Source organism: Galeopterus variegatus, unplaced genomic scaffold (genome assembly GCF_000696425.1).
Source record: "Galeopterus variegatus unplaced genomic scaffold, G_variegatus-3.0.2 Scaffold3046, whole genome shotgun sequence".
Taxonomy (NCBI): domain Eukaryota; kingdom Metazoa; phylum Chordata; class Mammalia; order Dermoptera; family Cynocephalidae; genus Galeopterus; species Galeopterus variegatus.
Genome location: NW_007729157.1, coordinates 167,993 through 187,339, shown reverse-complemented (window position 1 = coordinate 187,339; position 19,347 = coordinate 167,993). Strand labels below are relative to the sequence as shown.

Here is a 19,347-nt window from a genome sequence, read left to right as displayed (position 1 = left end):
TGGAGCTCCCACCGCCGCCGCCCGTGCCTCTGGCTCGTCCGTGCCCCTGCCTTCTGCTCTTCCCCCCTCCCCCCGGCGGATCGAGCTCGCCCGGGGGTGCCGCCGCCTGCCCAGCGCGCTCCGCACCTGGAGGTGCCTCGCCCCTCTCCTTCCCACCTCGGAATTTCCCTGTGGCTCCTCTCCCTTCCACCTGTTTCCCCAGAAAGGCAGAATCCCGGACCGTGCTACGTTCCTGGGGCCATGTCGGGTCTGGGCCCCGGAGGAGGCGATTCAGAGGGGGGACCCCGGCCCCTGTTTTGCAGAAAGGGGGCTCTGAGGCAGAAGGTGGTTCATGAAGTCAAGAGCCACAAGTTCACCGCCCGCTTCTTCAAGCAGCCGACCTTCTGCAGCCACTGTACCGACTTCATCTGGTGAGGGAAGGGGGCTGTGGGCCTGAGGAAGAAGGGGGCTGGGGGTGCAGACTCCTGTCACACCAGAACCCTGAGTGAGGGGGAAGGAGGGGGCTGTAGCTCTGACTCCTGGGTTCTAGGATTGTGTGTGTGTGTGTGTGTGTGTGTGTGTGTGTGTGTGTGTGTGTGTGTGTGAAGGCTGGGGTCCTCGGGGTCCGGAAGTCCTGGGTCTGAGGGAGAAGGGGCCTTGGGGGAAGGGACTGGGAGACTGAATTCCTGGGTGGGAAGGAAGGAGGAACTGGGGGCTGGAGTCTTGGGTCTGAAAGGAAAAAGGCTGTGGGCCAGATTTCTGGGTTCTCTAAAGAGGAGGTGGCCTGGGCTCAGACACTTGGGCCCTGCAGGAGGAGTGTCGGAGGTCACAGACCCCCTAAGGCCACAGAGGTTATGGGGTGGTGGGTTTCCAGTTACCCCTTTCTGCACTGACTTCAGATCCTTGACTCTTCCAGGGGTATTGGAAAACAGGGCCTGCAATGTCAAGGTAAGAACTGGGGACCTGGATTCCTGGGACACTCAGGAGGGTGGAGGCTGGAGCCCCACAGCTGAGGCTGCTTGACACACGTGTTCTCTGGTCCCCAGAGAGGCGCGGGGGAGCCCGGGGCGGGGGGGTGTGGCAGAGACACAGCCTGTGGTGGGGAGGGAGCTCTGATGGTGGGGCCACAGCGGAGGTGGTGCTGGGGGCCCCACCCTCGGCCGGCTCCAGGTGGGGACAGATATTTGGAGAATCTGTTGCCATGGGAACAGGGAGATTTGGAAAAGGGGAGCTGAAGTGGGGGCGAGGAGGAAGGGGCTAGAGATGCAAAGTCAGAGTCTCCCCCCCTCCCCAGGCTTTCATCGCCATGACAACACCCACCGTCCTAGGCAGGGGCAGGCTGGGTGGGGTCACTGATGGGATGGGCTGGTGGGGGCCTGGTGGGGTGGCAGTTATGGGGGATGGGAGAGGGGGGCGAGTCCTGAAGCGCCAGCTGCTACTGCTGAGAACAGAGTGAGTCAGGATAGGGGGCGGGCCGGCAGCAGCGCCCCCAGACTCACTTCTGTCCAAGTTGCTGCTGTCTGTCTGCTGCGTCTGAGGATATTTCTGTTTTCTCTCTTTAATCTGTCTTCCTCTCTCCTTCTCGCTTTCTTATCTCTGTCTGAGGGCCTGTGTCTGTCCATGGGATCCTATTTTCTTTCTCTCGATCTCTCTCTCTGTCTCCCTTGGGCTGTGTATGTGTTTATCAGAGAGACTCTATGCTCTGTATCTTTCCCTGTGATTCTCTGTTTCTGTCTTTGAGTCCATCTCTTGGGTTTCTTTCTTCTCTCTTCCTCTCTCTCTCTCTCTCTCCACTTTGGGGTCTCTCTGATTCTCTCTCTGTCGGGACTCTCTCTGTGTTGGGATCCCTCTCTCATTTTCTCTCTGTTGGAGTCTCTCTCTTTCTAATTTTATGTCCGTTGGGGTCTCTCTCTGGATTGATCCATGTCTCTCTCTGTCTCTGTGTCTCTATGATTTTCATCTTCAGTCTGCAGCTTTGTGGTTCATCGGCGATGCCACGAATTTGTGACCTTCGAGTGTCCAGGCGCTGGGAAGGGCCCCCAGACAGACGTGAGTGCCCGGACACCTGGTTCTTCCTCCTCAGGCCGCATCCCCGCCCTCACCCCCTCGGCGACCGTCCCAATTTCTCCTGCTATTTTTAAGGCTGGGAGGGGAGGGGGGCTGGAGAGATAGGGGGAGCTAGTCTGGCCCAGATTCCTTGCCCTTGGCCTGGAAAGGGGGAATGTGAGGGGGACAGAGACAGGCTGGGGACATAGGTGGGGGACAAAGAGGAGACAAGGGTGAGAGGACCAAAGATGGGCACTGGAGGGGGTGGGCTGTGATCTATCCAGTGGTGAAGAGGTTTTAAAAATTGAGAGCTGAGGGACAGAGGGAGGAAAATATCAATGCAGGTACTGAGATCCTGAGATAAAATAGAGAGAGAATTTCAGAAAGAAGAACAGAGATACAGAAAAAGAGAGAGACCCAGAAGGAGAGATTGAAGTAGAATCAGGGAATGAAGTGGACCAGAGAAAGCAACACAGGGGGAAAGAGAAAGGAATTTGGAGGCACTGAGACAGACAGACAAACTGAGAGAGACATATACCGGGAGAGAGAGACTAAAATAGAAAATGGTGGATATAGAGAACAGCCTAGGAGACAATGAGAGAGGGAGGCCCAGAGAGATCCTGCAGTACACATGTACCCACACGTGTGCATATATGGCTCCCCTATGTAATCACGCAGGTGGACACATTCAGATACACACAATGTCCCTCAACCCTGTCTCTCTCTTCACATCAGGGGCTTACAAAAATAGTCAACCCTGGTCTCCCATCCCTGTCCCCTCCTTTACTTTCTCTCTGAGCCTCAGTTTCCTCCCCTATAAAATGGAGCTGATGATCTAGCATTGACCAATGGAACTGTCTGCAACGATGGAAATTTTCTGTACATGTACTGTTCAGTAGGTAGCCAGCAGCCACATGTAGCTAGTGAGCACTTGAAACGGGGCTACTGCCACTGAAGATCAGAAATCTAAATTCCATTTCATTCAAATTGATTTAAATTTAAACAGCCACCTGTGATGAGTGGCTCCTGAATGGGGCAGCACACATCTAGACATCCCCAGGCTTGATTTGACAGTTCAGTGAAGTCAGGTGGATTAAGAGTTTCGCCCAGTGTTTGACCCAAAGTTGGAGGCAGTTTTATGATGCACGGATGAGAAAGAGACAGAGTGAAAGAGAGAGAGAGAGAGAGAGATACAAAAGTCCATGAAACATTTGCCAGCTTGTCAGGTCAAGACAACTGATGTTTACATATAGGATGTGACTTCATAGAACATATATTGAGCACCACTGTCTACCAGCACCTATATACATAATCGATCGCCTGCCTCACTTACCAACCTCCAGCACCAACACTACCTCTGATTTACCAAGTACTCACTGTGTGCATTCATCAACTCTCTTGTATACGAATAGGACTAAATCCTCAGACAGCTTATAAGAGGCTTCTGAGCCAGAACACCTGACTTGAATCCCACCTCCACCACTTATCAGTTCGGTGACCTTCCCCAAGTTTGGGGGTTTTGTTGGGGGGAGGGGGAACTGGTCGGTTCAGGGATCCAAACCCTTGGCCCTGGCGTTATAACACTGTGTTCTAACCAACTGAGCTAACCGGCCAGCCCCTCCCCAAGTTAATTTACTTATTTACACTTCTTGAGTTCGTGATCTGTAAAATGGGGGTGATCATCATGCCCGTCTCTGGGATTGTTTTGAGGAGCCAATGAGTCAAGTACTTTGAGTGGTATCTGACACATAGCAAGAGCCAAAATATTATTTATTATCGTTATTGTTAATATTATTATTATTATCAATGAAGAAACAGGTGAATAGTAAGGATGAGGTCTTTCCTCTGCATCACTCACTTTTTTCTTCTTCTTAATGCTTTTGACCTTGTAAGTAACATGGATGGATCAAGGGCTTAAGAAGTGCTAAGGACTTGGCAAGCATGATTTTGTGTAGTCCGCATGAGACCTTTTCAGGGAGGCCTCATGGCCCCCATCTTACAGATGAGAAACTTGAGGCTCTCACAAGGGGTGGGCATGGGGAGGCCACACAGCTGAGTAATGAACAGAATCAAGATATGGACCTTGGGTGCACTTATTCTATTTTATGGAATAACATGATGCCTGATTCTAGAATCGCAGTAAAGCCAATTGAAATCTTAAAAAAAAAAATTGGACCCTGACCTATCTAACCAGAGCACCAGTGCTATCTTCTTTTTAATGATGACTTTCACTTTGAGAATAATAACAGCTTCTGTCTCTGGCTCACTTATGTCTCAGGCACGCTGCTGAGGGCTTTCACATACAGTATCTTATTTAGTGCCACAAGAACCTTTTGAGTTAGGGTCAGCTGAAAATCTTAAGAGGCCCAGAGCATTGAAAGAGATCATAGCAACCACCAATACCCTCCCCCCACCCAAATGTATATTCAGAATAGAAACTCCACTAAAATAAATGAAAGTCCAAGAATGTCCTAAATGTTCATCCTATGATAATTCTTTCAATGCATTCTTAGAAAAAGACAAATATCAAGTTATTTAACAACCAGACATTGCCCCCAGGGGTAGGGAGAGGAGATGCTTTGCTGGTGTCCTAAATTTGTGCTTAATTGGACTCTGGAAATTAAGCATTGCTTCAAGATAGAGATTGTTTATTTCCACTTGACAGAGGAGGACACTAAGGCTCAAAATTGGGAACAAACTTGCCCAAAATCACAGTGCTGAGAAGTGGCCTGGCTCTTAATTAAACTCAGGGCCACATGGGGATTGCAATAAAATCAGTAATAACAACCATAGCAATAACAACAACAGTAAGCATTAACAGTATTGAGCACATCCGACACACTAGGCCCTGCTGTGTGTTTTACACCAATTCTGTCATTTAGGTCTCCTAGGTTCCTATTGTAACTGAGGGGTCATATTCCCCATTCCACATGGGACTTAGAGAAGGCAGACCAATGCGGTGGGCTGACACTGACAGAGGCTGCCAGTGAGTGATCTGGAATTCAGGGTGGCCCACTAGTCCTCAGAGAACAACTTGTGGGTGGTGTGTGTGTGTGTTGGGGGGTAGGAACTATGGGATGTTGGAAGCCCCCACCTCCTTCATGTTCTGCCCAAATGCCACTTTGTCAGTGAGTCCTTCCCTGACCCACTCTATTTCAAATTTCAATCCCTCAGTTTCTGGTGGTCCCCATCCCTGCTTCATTTTTCTCCAAAGCACCTATTACTATCCATCTTCATATGTATTTTATTTATTAACTGTGCGTATAGTCTGTCTCCTTACACTAGCAAGTAAACTCCATGTGGCAAGGAGTTTTTTATTTGATTTGTTCAGTGCTGGGCCCCTGCACCAAGAAGAGTGCCTGGCACACAGTAGGTGCTCAATAAATATTTGTAGAGTGAATGAGTGAGAGGGAGCAGCAGGAAGACTGAGCCAGCAAGGCACAAGGAGAGAGAGTTAAAAGGGCTTCTCTCACAGGGTTTTAGGACCCTCTTACTGATGCCCCCTAAGCGACTCTTCTCTGCCCCCAGGATCCCCGGAACAAGCACAAGTTCCGCCTGCACAGCTACAGCAGCCCCACCTTCTGCGATCACTGTGGTTCTCTCCTTTACGGGCTGGTGCACCAGGGCATGAAATGCTCCTGTGAGTGCAACGCTGGCTGTTCATGCCAGACCTTGGCGCTTTGAGGGCTCCTTCAAAAGCACAGTGTTTGGGTTCCAGGAAATGCTGGGGGAGGAAGTATGGGGTAGGGTGTGGGGCTTGAGGTACTACCTCCAGTGTTGTCCCCCCAGGCTGTGAGATGAACGTGCACCGGCGCTGTGTGCGCAGCGTGCCCTCCCTGTGCGGTGTAGACCACACGGAGCGCCGCGGGCGCCTGCAGCTGGAAATCCGGGCTCCGACTGTGGATGAGATCCACATCACCGGTGAGGCGCCGCCTCTTCTCCCAAAGTGTGACACCGGGCTAACCAATTTTCCCGCACCCCAAAACTGGGAAGGTCATGCCTCCTCTAAGGCCACACCCACACACCTGACCCCACCTTCAAAGGCTGAGCACCACCCCGACCACGCCCTTTCTTGCTCGAAGCCCCGCCCGCCTCTAGCCTTGCCTCTGGCCACTTTCAGCGCCTCTTTATGGCCATTCTCATCACCACGCTCAGCCAGTGAGCGAACCGGCCATCCCTATATGGGATCCGAACCCGGGGCCTTGGTGTTATCAGCACCGCACTCTACCGAGTGAGCCACGGGCCGGCCCTCTTTATGGCCATTCTCATCACCACGCTCAGCCAGTGAGCGAACCGGCCATCCCTATATGGGATCCGAACCCGGGGCCTTGGTGTTATCAGCACCGCACTCTACCGAGTGAGCCACGGGCCGGCCCTCTTTATGGCCATTCTCATCACCACGCTCAGCCAGTGAGCGAACCGGCCATCCCTATATGGGATCCGAACCCGGGGCCTTGGTGTTATCAGCACCGCACTCTACCGAGTGAGCCACGGGCCGGCCCTCTTTATGGCCATTCTCATCACCACGCTCAGCCAGTGAGCGAACCGGCCATCCCTATATGGGATCCGAACCCGGGGCCTTGGTGTTATCAGCACCGCACTCTACCGAGTGAGCCACGGGCCGGCCCTCTTTATGGCCATTCTCATCACCACGCTCAGCCAGTGAGCGAACCGGCCATCCCTATATGGGATCCGAACCCGGGGCCTTGGTGTTATCAGCACCGCACTCTACCGAGTGAGCCACGGGCCGGCCCTCTTTATGGCCATTCTCATCACCACGCTCAGCCAGTGAGCGAACCGGCCATCCCTATATGGGATCCGAACCCGGGGCCTTGGTGTTATCAGCACCGCACTCTACCGAGTGAGCCACGGGCCGGCCCTCTTTATGGCCATTCTCATCACCACGCTCAGCCAGTGAGCGAACCGGCCATCCCTATATGGGATCCGAACCCGGGGCCTTGGTGTTATCAGCACCGCACTCTACCGAGTGAGCCACGGGCCGGCCCTCTTTATGGCCATTCTCATCACCACGCTCAGCCAGTGAGCGAACCGGCCATCCCTATATGGGATCCGAACCCGGGGCCTTGGTGTTATCAGCACCGCACTCTACCGAGTGAGCCACGGGCCGGCCCTCTTTATGGCCATTCTCATCACCACGCTCAGCCAGTGAGCGAACCGGCCATCCCTATATGGGATCCGAACCCGGGGCCTTGGTGTTATCAGCACCGCACTCTACCGAGTGAGCCACGGGCCGGCCCTCTTTATGGCCATTCTCATCACCACGCTCAGCCAGTGAGCGAACCGGCCATCCCTATATGGGATCCGAACCCGGGGCCTTGGTGTTATCAGCACCGCACTCTACCGAGTGAGCCACGGGCCGGCCCTCTTTATGGCCATTCTCATCACCTTTCCCTCTACCTGCCAGCACACCTCCCTCTGTCTCTCCCTCTGCCCCCACCTCCCTCTTCTTGCTCTTTCTCCTCCTCCTCTTCCTTCTTCATCTCCACCTTCTCCTCCTCCTCCTCTCGCTCTCTCCCTCCTTTCCTCCCTTCCTCCCTCCCCCTCTTCCTCTCTCTTCATCCCCTTCTGCTCCCTCTCTCCTTATCTCACTCCTTCTCTCTCTCCATCTCTGTGTTTGTCTCTCTGTGTCTTTTCCTCCCTTTGGATGTCTCTGCCTCTCCCATGGGTGCCCATCTCCCTCCCCCCCCGCCGCCCTCTGGTCTCTGTCTGTGTGTCAGGTACAAGTTACTGAACCAGGAGGAGGGTGAATATTACAATGTGCCGGTGGCCGATGCTGACAACTGCAGCCTCCTCCAGAAGTTTGAGGTACCTGGACCCCCAGCTTCCCCAGGAGAGTCCAGTTCAGATTCCCACAGTTCAGAGCTGGCCTTTCCCTCCACCCCCTGGTTGCCCACTGGTTCTGGGACTACAATTCCCAAAAGACCCTGGGGCTTCTCCTGTTCTTCTAGAGGTCTGTAGCCCCAGTGTCTAATGGGAATTCTAGTTTCTATCTATCACCATGTCTTGGGGGCATTAGTGGCCCCAGCCCCTGCTCTAGGGCAATCTTCTACCTCTCTTAAATCCCTGACTCTGGTTTTCTTATCCCCCAGGCCTGTAACTACCCCCTGGAATTGTATGAGGTGAGTAGAACTGAGGCATTGAATGGAGTCAGTTTCTATCTGTCTATCTGTCTCTCTGTCTACTTGTTCCTCCCTCTGATTTCTGTCTTCAATTCCACACATATGAGTTGGTCACATACTTTGTGCCAAGTTCATCCTGTGCATGCTGAATAACCCTAGTGATCCAGAGGTGAATCTGACCCTGAAGAGACTCCTCAAGGTAGAGACACAGTCACAGATACTTAAAATAAAAAAAGATGTGCAAAATTAGAGGTAGCCCAGGGCACTGAAGAACCCTAGAGAAGACACTAACCCAGCCTGGGGGGAGGGTAGTCAGGGAGGACTTCCCGGAGGAGGTGACACCTGAATTGATCCTTGAGTTTTTCTATCAATCACTGTGACCTTCCTCTCTCCATTCACTCTTTTGTTGAACACCTGTTTCCTGAGGTGTCACATAAGCTAGAACCTTTGGGGAGTAGAACCAGGCCATTCCCTGGGGGAGTTTCTCTTCTTCTTTTTTTTTTTTTTTATAAAAGATGACCGGTAAGGGGGGATCTTAACCCTTGACTTGGTGTTGTCAGCACCATGCTCACCCAGTGAGCAAACCAGCCATCCCTATATGGGATCCGAACCCGTGGCTTTGGTGTTATCAGAACCACACTCTCCCGACTGAGCCACAGGCTGGCCCCAGGGAGTTTCTCTTCTAATGGAGGAAAACATTCCACATAGAGACATTCACAACAAGAAGGAATGGGTTTGACGATGGATATAGCCTCAGGCACTCAGGAGTCCCCAGAAGCATCTGTGCAGACTCAGAGAGTTAGAGAAAGCTTCCTAGAGAGGTGAAATCTGAAGTGTAGCATTTTACAGGTAGAGGAGAGGAAGACCAGATTTCCAGGCAGAAGGAAGGAATGTTCTCTCTCTCTCTTATTTACTCTTTCAAAACATATTTTATTGAGAACTCTGTGTGCAAGGCATGGTTGTAGTCACTGGGAATATCTCTCTCTCTCTTATTTACTCTTTCAAAACATATTTTATTGAGAACTCTGTGTGCAAGGCATAGTTGTAGTCACTGGGAATACACACACACACACACACACACACACACACACACACACAGCAGGAAGCAAGATAGAAAAAAAAAAGTACTCCCTTTTTGGGCCTTTACATAGAGGAAGACATTAAACAAAATAAATAAGTATGTGATAATATGTTAGAAGGTGATAAGTGATATGGAGAAAAAGAAACATTAAGGAAGATAGGGAATGATGTTGGGGAAGTTTTTGCTATTCTAATTGCAGTAAACACAAAGCCTTCTCCAAGACAGTGACTGTTGGGCAAAGATTTAAAGGAGGTCAGGGTGAGCCATGAGGATATCTGGGAGAATGGCTTTCCAGGGAAAGGGAAGGGCATGTGCAAAGGCCCTGAGGTGAGAGCAGGCCAGGAGTTTCTGAGGAACAGCAAGGAGGACAGCGAAGTAGGAGCAAAGAAAGGGGGTGGGGAGAAGTAGAAGATGGAAGTCAGAGAAGGAAGGGGGTGCCTTTTCATTCATTGGAAGAATTTTGACTTTTAAACCGAGTGAGATAAGAAGGAAAAGGAGGGTTCTGAGCAGAGGGGTGGCCTTCGATTATTTGCTTTTTTTTTTTTGTGGAGGGTGGGGGGCAGCTAGCTGGTATGGGGATCAGAACCCGTGACCTTGGTGTTATAAGTCTGTACTCTAACCAACTGAGCTAACCGGCCAGCCTAGATGGTTTAGATTTTAACAAGATCACTAGTTATGTGTGGAGAATTGACAGTAGAAGGCAAAGGTGGAAGCAAGAAGGCGGCTATGGTGAAGACCCAGGCAGGAGACTGGTATATGCTGAAGGTCGAGGCAATAAGGAGTGCATGCAGCACCCGTCTCCTGAGACCTTTATCCATCCAACACCCTCTTGGTGAGACCTTTTGTGCACCAAGCTATGTTCTGGGTGATGTGGAGAAACAGAAGAAAAACACTCTCTGGCTTGAAGATGCTCACAGTCTGGAGGAGAAGAAAATCTCAGAACCCTAAAACACAAATCATCATGACAGAGGGTGATGTGCTACAATGGAGGTTCTACAGGGCATTGTAGGAGCACAAAGGAAGCATCAACACCCAGCTCGGGGACATCCCAGAAGAGGAACATCTATATTGAGGCTGGAAAGACTGGTACTAGCAGTAAGAATCTCCAAGATTAAATAACAACAGCAATATGCTGTAGTCTTTTCTTAACTCAGAAACTTTCGCTAGGGTTTTCAAGTTTTGTTTGTGGTCCACCTGCATCAGAATTTATGAGTGCTTGCTTTCCAAAGCATATTTCTGGGCCTTTCTGCAGACCTATTAAGTGAGAATCTCTTTGATGGCTGGAATGTCTGCATATTAAACAAATTCATCAGGGGGCTTTTTTGCATAGTTAAATTTGAGAACAGAGACAGGGATAACAGTGGGAGAACATTTAGGTCGAGAGTGTTAGAGTCTTTTGCCCAGAATCTCTCAGCAGCTTCAGCAGGGATGATCTTCCTGTGCATTTAACTGAGAAAGATTTAGTCTATGGAGACATGGCAGATGGTGGGGAAAGGCTTGGATGCAGGAAGCTGGGGATGCCGTATGTCCCTATTGCTGTTCTGACATGTCTCCCACAACTCAGTGGGCACCAATTAATATTACCAATGACACCCACTATGTGCCAAACGCTGAGCTACGTACTGGAGATAACGATATGGGGTACTTCAAAACGTTCATGGAAAGATTCATATTGTCTTTTAATTCTATTTTCCCACAGACTTTTTGAAGTATCTTTGCATATCAAAAAGAAACATTCTTCTGTGGGAGTTATTCCTATTATCCCTGCTTTGTAGAAGAGGATATAGAAATATCCCAACAAATGGCAGAGCTGGGATATGAATCCAGGTGTTCAGAATGCTCTTCTGCTCAAAGTTGCACCAGTCAATAAATATTTGTTGAGCCCTAACTATGCTCCAGACACTGTTACTGTGTCTTGGAGAACAAAATAGACCCATGTTTCAAGGCGCTCACTGGTGGTAAGGAGATAGTTGCACAGATAGATGTAAATAAGTTACTAAGAAAAGTGCTACAAAGGAGCTGTCCATGGTGGGAACTGGTGGTGAGAGAGGCAACTGAGCCATTCTAAAAAGTCATAAGTCTCTGTGAAGAAGTGATGCTTCTTCTTAATTAGGGTCTAAAGAATGTTTGGGAGGTAAATAGGAGGAAAAGGGAGGGGAGAGCTTTTCAGGAAGAAGGAACGGTGTGTCCAAAAGAACTAAGGTGTGTGGGAGGACAGTATTATGAGGCTAGGGTGGCTGCACCATGGAGGGAGAGGGAGGAGAGTGACCTGCAGCGTCAGTTAGAGCCTGGTCTTACAAGCTACATGGAATAATATCTTAACACAGCTGTTAGAGGATTTACAAGCTAGGAGAGACATGACCTGGTTTATTATTTTTAAATAGGTCTCTCTGCCTGCTGAGTAGAAAATGCATCACAAAGGGCTACAGTTAATGCAGAGAGACAAGCATGGAAGCTATTATAGCAATTCAGCCACAAGCCCCCCTCCTGGGGGCTGAGGCAGGAAAAGATGGAGAAGACATCATAGCTTAAAGTCAAATGTGGTTCCCAGACCAGCAGCAGCAGTAGCATCACCAGAGAACTTGTTAGAAATGTAAATTCTAAAAAAGAAAGAAGCCCCCCTCCTGGGGGCTGAGGCAGGAAAAGATGGAGAAGACATCATAGCTTAAAGTCAAGTGTGGTTCCCAGACCAGCAGCAGCAGTAGCACCACCAGAGAACTTGTTAGAAATGTAAATTCTAAAAAAGAAAAAGAGAGAGAGAGAGAAATGCGAATTCTCAGACTCCACCTTAGGTTTATGGAATCAAAACATCTGGGAGTGAGACCCGTCAATCTGTTTTACCAAACCCTGTAGGAGATTCTGGCTTAGAGGCTAGAAGCAGCAAATGCGAATTCTCAGACTCCACCTTAGGTTTATGGAATCAAAACATCTGGGAGTGAGACCCCGTCAATCTGTTTTACCAAACCCTGTAGGAGATTCTGGCTTAGAGGCTAGAAGCAGTAAGACTATAGAGCTGAACTACTTGGGTTTCATTTCTAGCTCTACTTTTTACTCCCTGTGTGACTTTGGGTAAATTGCTTAACGTCTCTGTGCCAGTTTCCTCTTTTGTAAAAGGGGATGATAGCAGGGTTTTCCAGAGATGGCATGTAGTAAGCTATTTAAGTGTTAGTTAAATAATAAATAAACTCTCCAGGCTATGAGGAGTCAGAGAAAGTTCTGAAGCCAAGGGCAGTGTGGGAGGGGTAGCAATCTTTAGTAAAAGGGGATGATAGCAGGGTTTTCCAGAGATGGCATGTAGTAAGCTATTTAAGTGTTAGCTAAATAATAAATAAACTCTCCAGGCTATGAGGAGTCAGAGAAAGTTCTGAAGCCAAGGGCAGTGTGGGAGGGGTAGCAATCTTTCTCTCTCCCTATCCTTTTCATTTTTGGATGCTGTCTCTCTTGGGGAGCATATCCTTAACCCTGTCTGGAGTCTGACTACTTCTGGATTTGTCTCTCCCCTTTGCCACAGCGGGTGCGGATGGGTCCCTCTTCCTCCCCCATCCCCTCCCCCTCCCCTAGTCCCACCGACCCCAAGCGCTGCTTCTTCGGGGCGAGCCCAGGACGCCTGCACATCTCCGACTTCAGCTTCCTCATGGTTCTAGGAAAAGGCAGTTTTGGGAAGGTTGGATTCCTGGGGTTCTGGGGGAAAGGGAGAATGTCTGCGGGAGGTCAGATTTCTGATCCTTAGGGAGGAAGTGGGGGTGGGGAGAGGGTCCCCACATATGGTTAGTTTGGGCCACTTGGGTTCCTGGAGAGGAGAGGTATAAAGATGCTGTACTTTCCCTGACGGGTGGGCAGTAGTCAGGACACCCAGTCCCTTGAGAAAGGGAGGAAGGACCTGGTATTCTGTTTCTCTGTGTCCTTGAAAGAAAGGGGCGGGGGGCAGGGTGCTGCACCACCAGGTTCCCAAACGGACTCGTCTTTTTGGACTTCTGTCCATAGGTGATGCTGGCCGAGCGCAGAGGCTCCGATGAGCTCTATGCCATCAAAATCCTGAAAAAGGACGTGATAGTTCAGGATGACGACGTAGACTGCACCCTGGTGGAGAAACGCGTGCTGGCACTGGGGGGCCGAGGTCCTGGCGGCCGGCCCCACTTTCTCACCCAGCTTCACTCCACCTTTCAGACCCCGGTGAGGAAGAACTGGGCTGAGGCCGGCCCGGAAGCCCTGACTCATACCCTTCTGGATGGATCGGGCTTCTGCTTTGGGATTCTGAGTTTAGGGCAAGGCGGAGGAACCCCTACGCGCTCCGAGTGAGCGTGGCTGGAAGGAGGGACCCTCTGTGGGCGTGGCCAGAATGCAGGTGCTCGGGGGGCGTGGCCAACCGGGTGGGATCCTGAGTGGGCGTGGCCAGAAAGCCTGTTTCCCAGGCGAGCTCGATCTTGAGTGAGTTAGCCAGTGCTCTGGATTTTTCAGCAAAGGAGCATTTGGAGGAGAATGCCTTCTGAGTGGGCGTGCCCGGAATTGGGCTGCGAGTGACGAGGTCATCACTCTTAGATTCTAGCTGAAGGACACTGTGAGAAGTGGGCGTTTCCCTAAGGTTGCAGCAAGGGGCAACGAGTCAGAACCTTCAGGATTTTCACGGAGTGTGATTCCAGGGGCTCTGAATGGGCGTGGCCAGCTTCTTGGATTTTTTTTAAAACTTAATTGCAGGTGAAGCCTGAACAACTTTTGTTCCTAATAGGTGGCCAGAATTGCATATGTTTGTGACTGGTGTGGAAAGAGGTTTGGGTTTCGGGTTTCAGGCGAATGGCATGGGCCTCGGTCTTCACTTCTGAGACGGCAGGGTCAGAACACCTGGTAGTTGGGAGCAACTGGGAAGTGGGCCAGTGGAGATTCGGAGGCTGCTGGGTTAGAACCGTAGGACCCTCCCAACAGGTGTGGATAGTTGCTCTGGATTTCTGGTTGGGTGGATCCCGAGTCTTCTACGTTTGTTCTGAGTGGGCGGTAAAGGATTTTTCCTACTCCAAGTGGGTGTGTCCCCATCTCTAAGCCCCGCCCGCTTCTCCCCAGGATCGCCTGTATTTCGTGATGGAGTACGTCACCGGGGGCGACTTGATGTACCACATTCAGCAGTTGGGCAAGTTTAAGGAGCCCCATGCTGCGTGAGTCTCAGCCAAGAGAGAAGGGAGGGGAAGGTGGAAGGGGGTACGGTCCGCTATTGACCTTCTGACTTCCCACCCGCTCTTCCAGGTTCTACGCGGCAGAAATCGCCATTGGCCTCTTCTTCCTTCATAATCAAGGCATTATCTACAGGTGAGCATCCACAGGACTTTCCATGGAGGGAAATTAGGTCCCTAGAGGGGAAAGGATTCGAACATATGGCTCCAGCCTGCTGAACTCAACCCTTCCTGCAATTCCTACCCTGCACCTCCATCCTCCAGGGACCTGAAACTGGACAATGTGATGTTGGATGCTGAAGGACACATCAAGATCACTGACTTTGGCATGTGTAAGGAGAACATCTTCCCTGGGACGACGACCCGCACCTTCTGCGGGACCCCGGACTACATAGCCCCCGAGGTAACCCTAACTCCACTGCTCTGGGCATACTCCGAGATCTCTTAGTGGGTGTATCTAATCATCTAGAATTTATAAAGGGTGAGGCCTGACCCTGGGGCCTTGTTATGAGTTCTGGGCATTTTTGCCGGGTGAGATTTCCTTTCAACATCCAGTGCAGGTAAGCTTGTGTGCTGAGCATTCTAAGCAGGTGGAGCTGGGTCTCTAAATACGTAAAGTGGGTGGGACCGGTGGATGAATATTTTGAGTGGCTCATAGGAATTCTACATGAGTAGGGCCTGTTCCCTGACCATTCTAAGAGGGTGGAGACTATTTCTAGTGTACTCTGAGTGGGTGTGGCCTGTCCCCTGAGAACACTAAGCCTGCGAAGGCTGTCTCCTGAATATTCTCACTGGGCAGGGCTTTCCCTGGAGTATTTAATTTGATGAAAGTTCATTTGATAAGTATTGTACATGGTTCTTTGATCTAAATGGGCTGGACTTCTGCACCGAATATTCCAAGAGGGCAGGATCAGATCTCTAAGAACCGTGGCAGAGCAGATGCTGTCCTCTGAGTACTTTAATTGGGCAGAGTATTGCTCTGACTTGTTAAAGGGGGTGGAGCTGATGTTCTGAATGTACATATACATGGATAGATCATGTGTCCTGACTTTTCTAAATTGGGGGAAGAGGTTGTGTTGGTGGTGCTGTTCCTCTAACTTTTCAAGTTATTGGTGCTAGTGCCCAAGTAATCAATGTCGGTGATCACAAAACCTGGCTGGTAATCAGAATCACCTGTGGAAAATTTGAAAAACGCACACACATTCCTGCCTCTGACTCTGACCCATTGGGGCTGGAATTGTTTTGGGCTGGGAACATCTATTTTTATGAATTTGAAAAACGCACACACATTCCTGCCTCTGACTCTGACCCATTGGGGCTGGAATTGTTTGGGGCTGGGAACATCTATTTTTATGTGTTTTTTTTTTTTTTTAAAGATGACCGGTAAGGGGATCTTAACCCTTGTCTTGGTGTTGTCAGCACTACGCTCAGCCAGTGAGCGAACCGGACATCCCTATATGGGATCCGAACCCGTGGCCTTGGTGTTATCAGCACCGCACTCTCCCGAGTGAGCCACGGGCCGGCCCCCGGAACATCTATTTTTAAAACAACCTCTTCAATTAATCTTATATGCATCCAGATTTAAGAATCTCTGGTCTCTGAAATTTAGCCTTCTTCACTTGGTATTCAAAGCAGAGGATCCAGTTACCCACATATTCTAGGTGGACGGAACTTGTGACTTGGCCCTTAGGTAGTCTTTATATTTGAGACCAAAGGAGTGTTCTAAGTAGGTAAGCTTTGTTTCCCGAATTTTCGAAAGGGTGGAGCTCTGGCCAAACTATTCAGAGTGGGAAGAGCTTGTGCTGAAAGCACTTAAAGTGAGTAGGGCTCCCAGGAGGTGAGGCCAGAGGGGTCTTGGGCTTTTTAAAGAACAAACCATTTTGTCTATTCTCGTTCTCATTTATTTTCACTCTTTCTTTTACTCTCCACCCCCCACCCCCCTGGTCGCTGGTTCCCCTTGCTATTCTCTCTCTGCATCTCTCTGTCTGTGCTTCTTATTTCTTATATCTTTGTCTTTCTCCTTCTTGTTCTCTCCCCCCCCCCACACACACAGTTTCTGACTAAGCACCCGGGGAAACGTCTGGGCTCAGGGCCAGATGGAGAACCCACCATCCGTGCACATGGCTTTTTCCGCTGGATCGACTGGGAACGGCTGGAACGGTTGGAGATCACTCCTCCGTTCAGACCCCGTCCGGTCAGTCACCCTCCCACAACAAAACCTTGGTCCGTCGTGGAATGGGGTACCCATGAGCATCAATACCTCAATGTGGAGGTGGGGTGGGGTTTCCTCTGCGGAGATCCCCTTAAAGGGAGGTGCAGAGACCGTGAAGGATGTGTAGACATTCTGCAAGAGACGGGAGAGGGATACAGGGGGACAGACACTCAATACCCACCTTAACTTTTCCTCCCCACATTTCCCACAGTGTGGCCGCAGCGGCGAGAACTTTGACAAGTTCTTCACGCGGGCGGCGCCAGCACTGACCCCGCCAGACCGCCTAGTACTGGCCAGCATCGACCAGGCCGATTTCCAGGGCTTCACCTACATTAACCCCGATTTCGTGCACCCGGACACCCGCAGCCCCACCAGCCCAGTGCCTGTGCCAGTCATGTAATCTCACCTGCCGCCACTAGGTGTCCCCACTTCCCCCTCCGCTACGCCAGCCGTAGCCCTCACTTTACCACCCCGTTCCCAATACTAGATCCTGCACCCCAGCGTCCTGGTCTCTGCCCCCACGGGTTCTAGATGCCCCTCCCAAACGTTCCTGGCATTCTAAACTCCATACAGTCTCTAGAGCCTTCCCGCGTTCTAGATTCTGCTGTACTGAGCTCTATATTCTCCCCACCTGAGCATTCTGGACTCTGCTCAGAACCAGTTCCAGAACCACCACCACCATCCCAACTTCGTGGTGTTCTAGACTCCATCTCGATAGTTCTATGCCTCTCCTCTCCGTCCACCCCCCCCCGGAAGTAGTCTCATGGGGTTGGCTGTTCCAGACTCAGATTCCAGAACAACACACAACCTCCAGGCCCTTCCCACCTCCACTCCAGTTCTAGAGTAAGTGGGAGGCTGTGCCCCCTTGCTCCGGTACTTCTCTCTTCTATGCTCTGGGGATTCCTAGGATGTATGGAGGATTCTTACCCCAACTGTTCTCAATCAGCATTTGTTCTAGACTCCCCCATCCCAAACTTATCACTGCTCACCTGCCCTGCCCCCAACCCGTGCATGGCTCCAGTCTTGCTCGGAACCACCCCCTTCCCTCCCCAGTGCCTGCCACTTTCTGGGACTCTCCCTCTCCCTCCTCACCCGGCCACACCTGCTGGAGAATAAATTTGGGTTGCTGATGCTGAAGTGTTCGGATGTTTTCTTGTAAGCTTGGAGACTGAAGGGGGTGTGGAGGTGGGCGAATGACTGTACATAGAAGCAAACATACAAAGAGTCAGAGGCAGGGGGGCGGTGAGCAGAGAGAGAGAGAAAGCACAGAGACCCATAAAGTGAAAGAGAAGATACCCACAGCATGAGAGAGCAATAGAGACCCCTAGGAGAGCTGAGATACAGAGAAAGGGGGGGGGGGGGGGGCGGACGGGAGAGAGAGCCACAGAGGACCAAAATGGACACGTGTGCAATGCAAGATGTACACATAGATCATTATGAGGATCAGGTAGAGACAGAGACCCAGTCCGCAGATATTCACCCAGAGCAACATGCAAGCTCATAGACACACACCGAGACCCCGAGACTAGGGAGAAGTCCTGAGTGGGGAGATGAAATGCTGGCCTCCTACTGAGAGACCTTGAGAGTTAGAAGAGACCCCACACAGAGAAACCAAAACAACCAGAACCTGTGAGTTTAAGAATCAGCGACTGAGGCAGAAGGCAGGCAGACGAGTCCTCCGACCCTCTTTCCCCTGACCCACTTGCAAGTGGGGGGAGTGGAGGGGACAGTCCAGATAGACTACATTTCCCAGGAGATATCGCAGCAGACCCTTCCCCCCAAGTGCGGTCCCTCGCCGCCAGGGCTGATGGGAAATGTAGTCCCCGGACAGGGGCAGGCCAGCAGAGTGGTGTGCCTGTGTCTGTGCGTTTGGAGGGGATTGAGCCCCAAAGCTTCTCAGGCTCCCTCGAGGGTCCAGCATCTCTTCTTCCCTGCAGGCTCCTGGATTTCCGGGCCCCGGTCCAGCTGGATGCTGGGGCTCCCCCTGTGTCCCCCATAGCTGCCGCTGTACCACCATCCCTTGCCCTCAGGCCCTAGCCCCCGCTCCGACCCTCGGCGGGCGGCCTGCCCCTTTAAGAGTGGCCCCGCTGACATCACGGCGGGGGGCGGGGGGGCTGGCCCGGCTCCCGGCTCCGCGGTGGTTGCAGGACCTGGCTCCGCTCTGCGCCCGCCCGCTGCTCTGGGGACCCCGGCCCGGGACGCCCCCTCCCGCCTCCTACAGCCGCCCAGACCCCAGGCTCCTCCCAGGCCTGGCTAGACTCCAGTCCTCTTCGGGGTGCACCCCTCCCCGCCCCCCAGGATTGCCCCTGCTGTCTCTGCTTCTCAGGTTCTCTGTCTCTGTCTCTCTGTCCGTCTGTCACTTCCTCGCAATCAAGGTCTCCGGATCTCAGCACCTCTCAGCCCGAGGCCTCTGAGCGTCTCCCTGTCTCTTTCGGGGTCCCTGACTTCTCCACTTCCAGGGCCTCAGAATCTCCGAGCCTCGGTGGCGGGGGGTGGGGGGACGTCTTCAACTCTGTCTGTCTCTGTCGTCTCTGTCTCGTCCAGTCTGCAGACCTGCGAGTCTCTGAATCTCTCGGACTCCAGGTCTCCGCGCGACTCTCGGCCTCTGCTCTGCCTCTCTTTGTGCCTCTGTTCCTATTCTCTCCCTCTCTGCCTCCCCCATCCTCCAGGCCCATCTCCCTCCCCTCCTGCATCCTCTCCTCGCTCCCTCCCCGCCCCTCCCCTCCT

General features: G+C 51.6%; 1 protein-coding gene across 1 annotated transcript; it reads left to right on the top strand.

Moving 5' to 3' along the window:
- The first annotated feature begins 356 nt into the window (after positions 1-356).
- PRKCG (protein kinase C, gamma) lies at positions 357-17,058 on the top strand. Its single transcript, XM_008583813.1, has 13 exons — positions 357-410; positions 896-927; positions 1,946-2,028; positions 5,815-5,946; positions 7,757-7,851; positions 8,136-8,165; positions 12,758-12,910; positions 13,231-13,419; positions 14,302-14,393; positions 14,482-14,544; positions 14,673-14,811; positions 16,453-16,602; positions 16,832-17,058. The coding sequence occupies exons 2-13, from the start codon at positions 920-922 to the stop codon at positions 17,018-17,020; spliced, it is 1,323 nt and encodes a 440-aa protein (XP_008582035.1). The 5' UTR covers positions 357-410; positions 896-919; the 3' UTR covers positions 17,021-17,058.
- Positions 17,059-19,347: the final 2,289 nt, after the last annotated feature.

Bases quoted from the DNA above. Each gene is read 5' to 3' on its own strand.
- PRKCG (XM_008583813.1), top strand. The intron at 14,545-14,672 runs GTGAGCATCCAC...TCCATCCTCCAG, and splicing joins AATCAAGGCATTATCTACAG to GGACCTGAAACTGGACAATG. The intron at 16,603-16,831 runs GTCAGTCACCCT...CATTTCCCACAG, and splicing joins CTCCGTTCAGACCCCGTCCG to TGTGGCCGCAGCGGCGAGAA.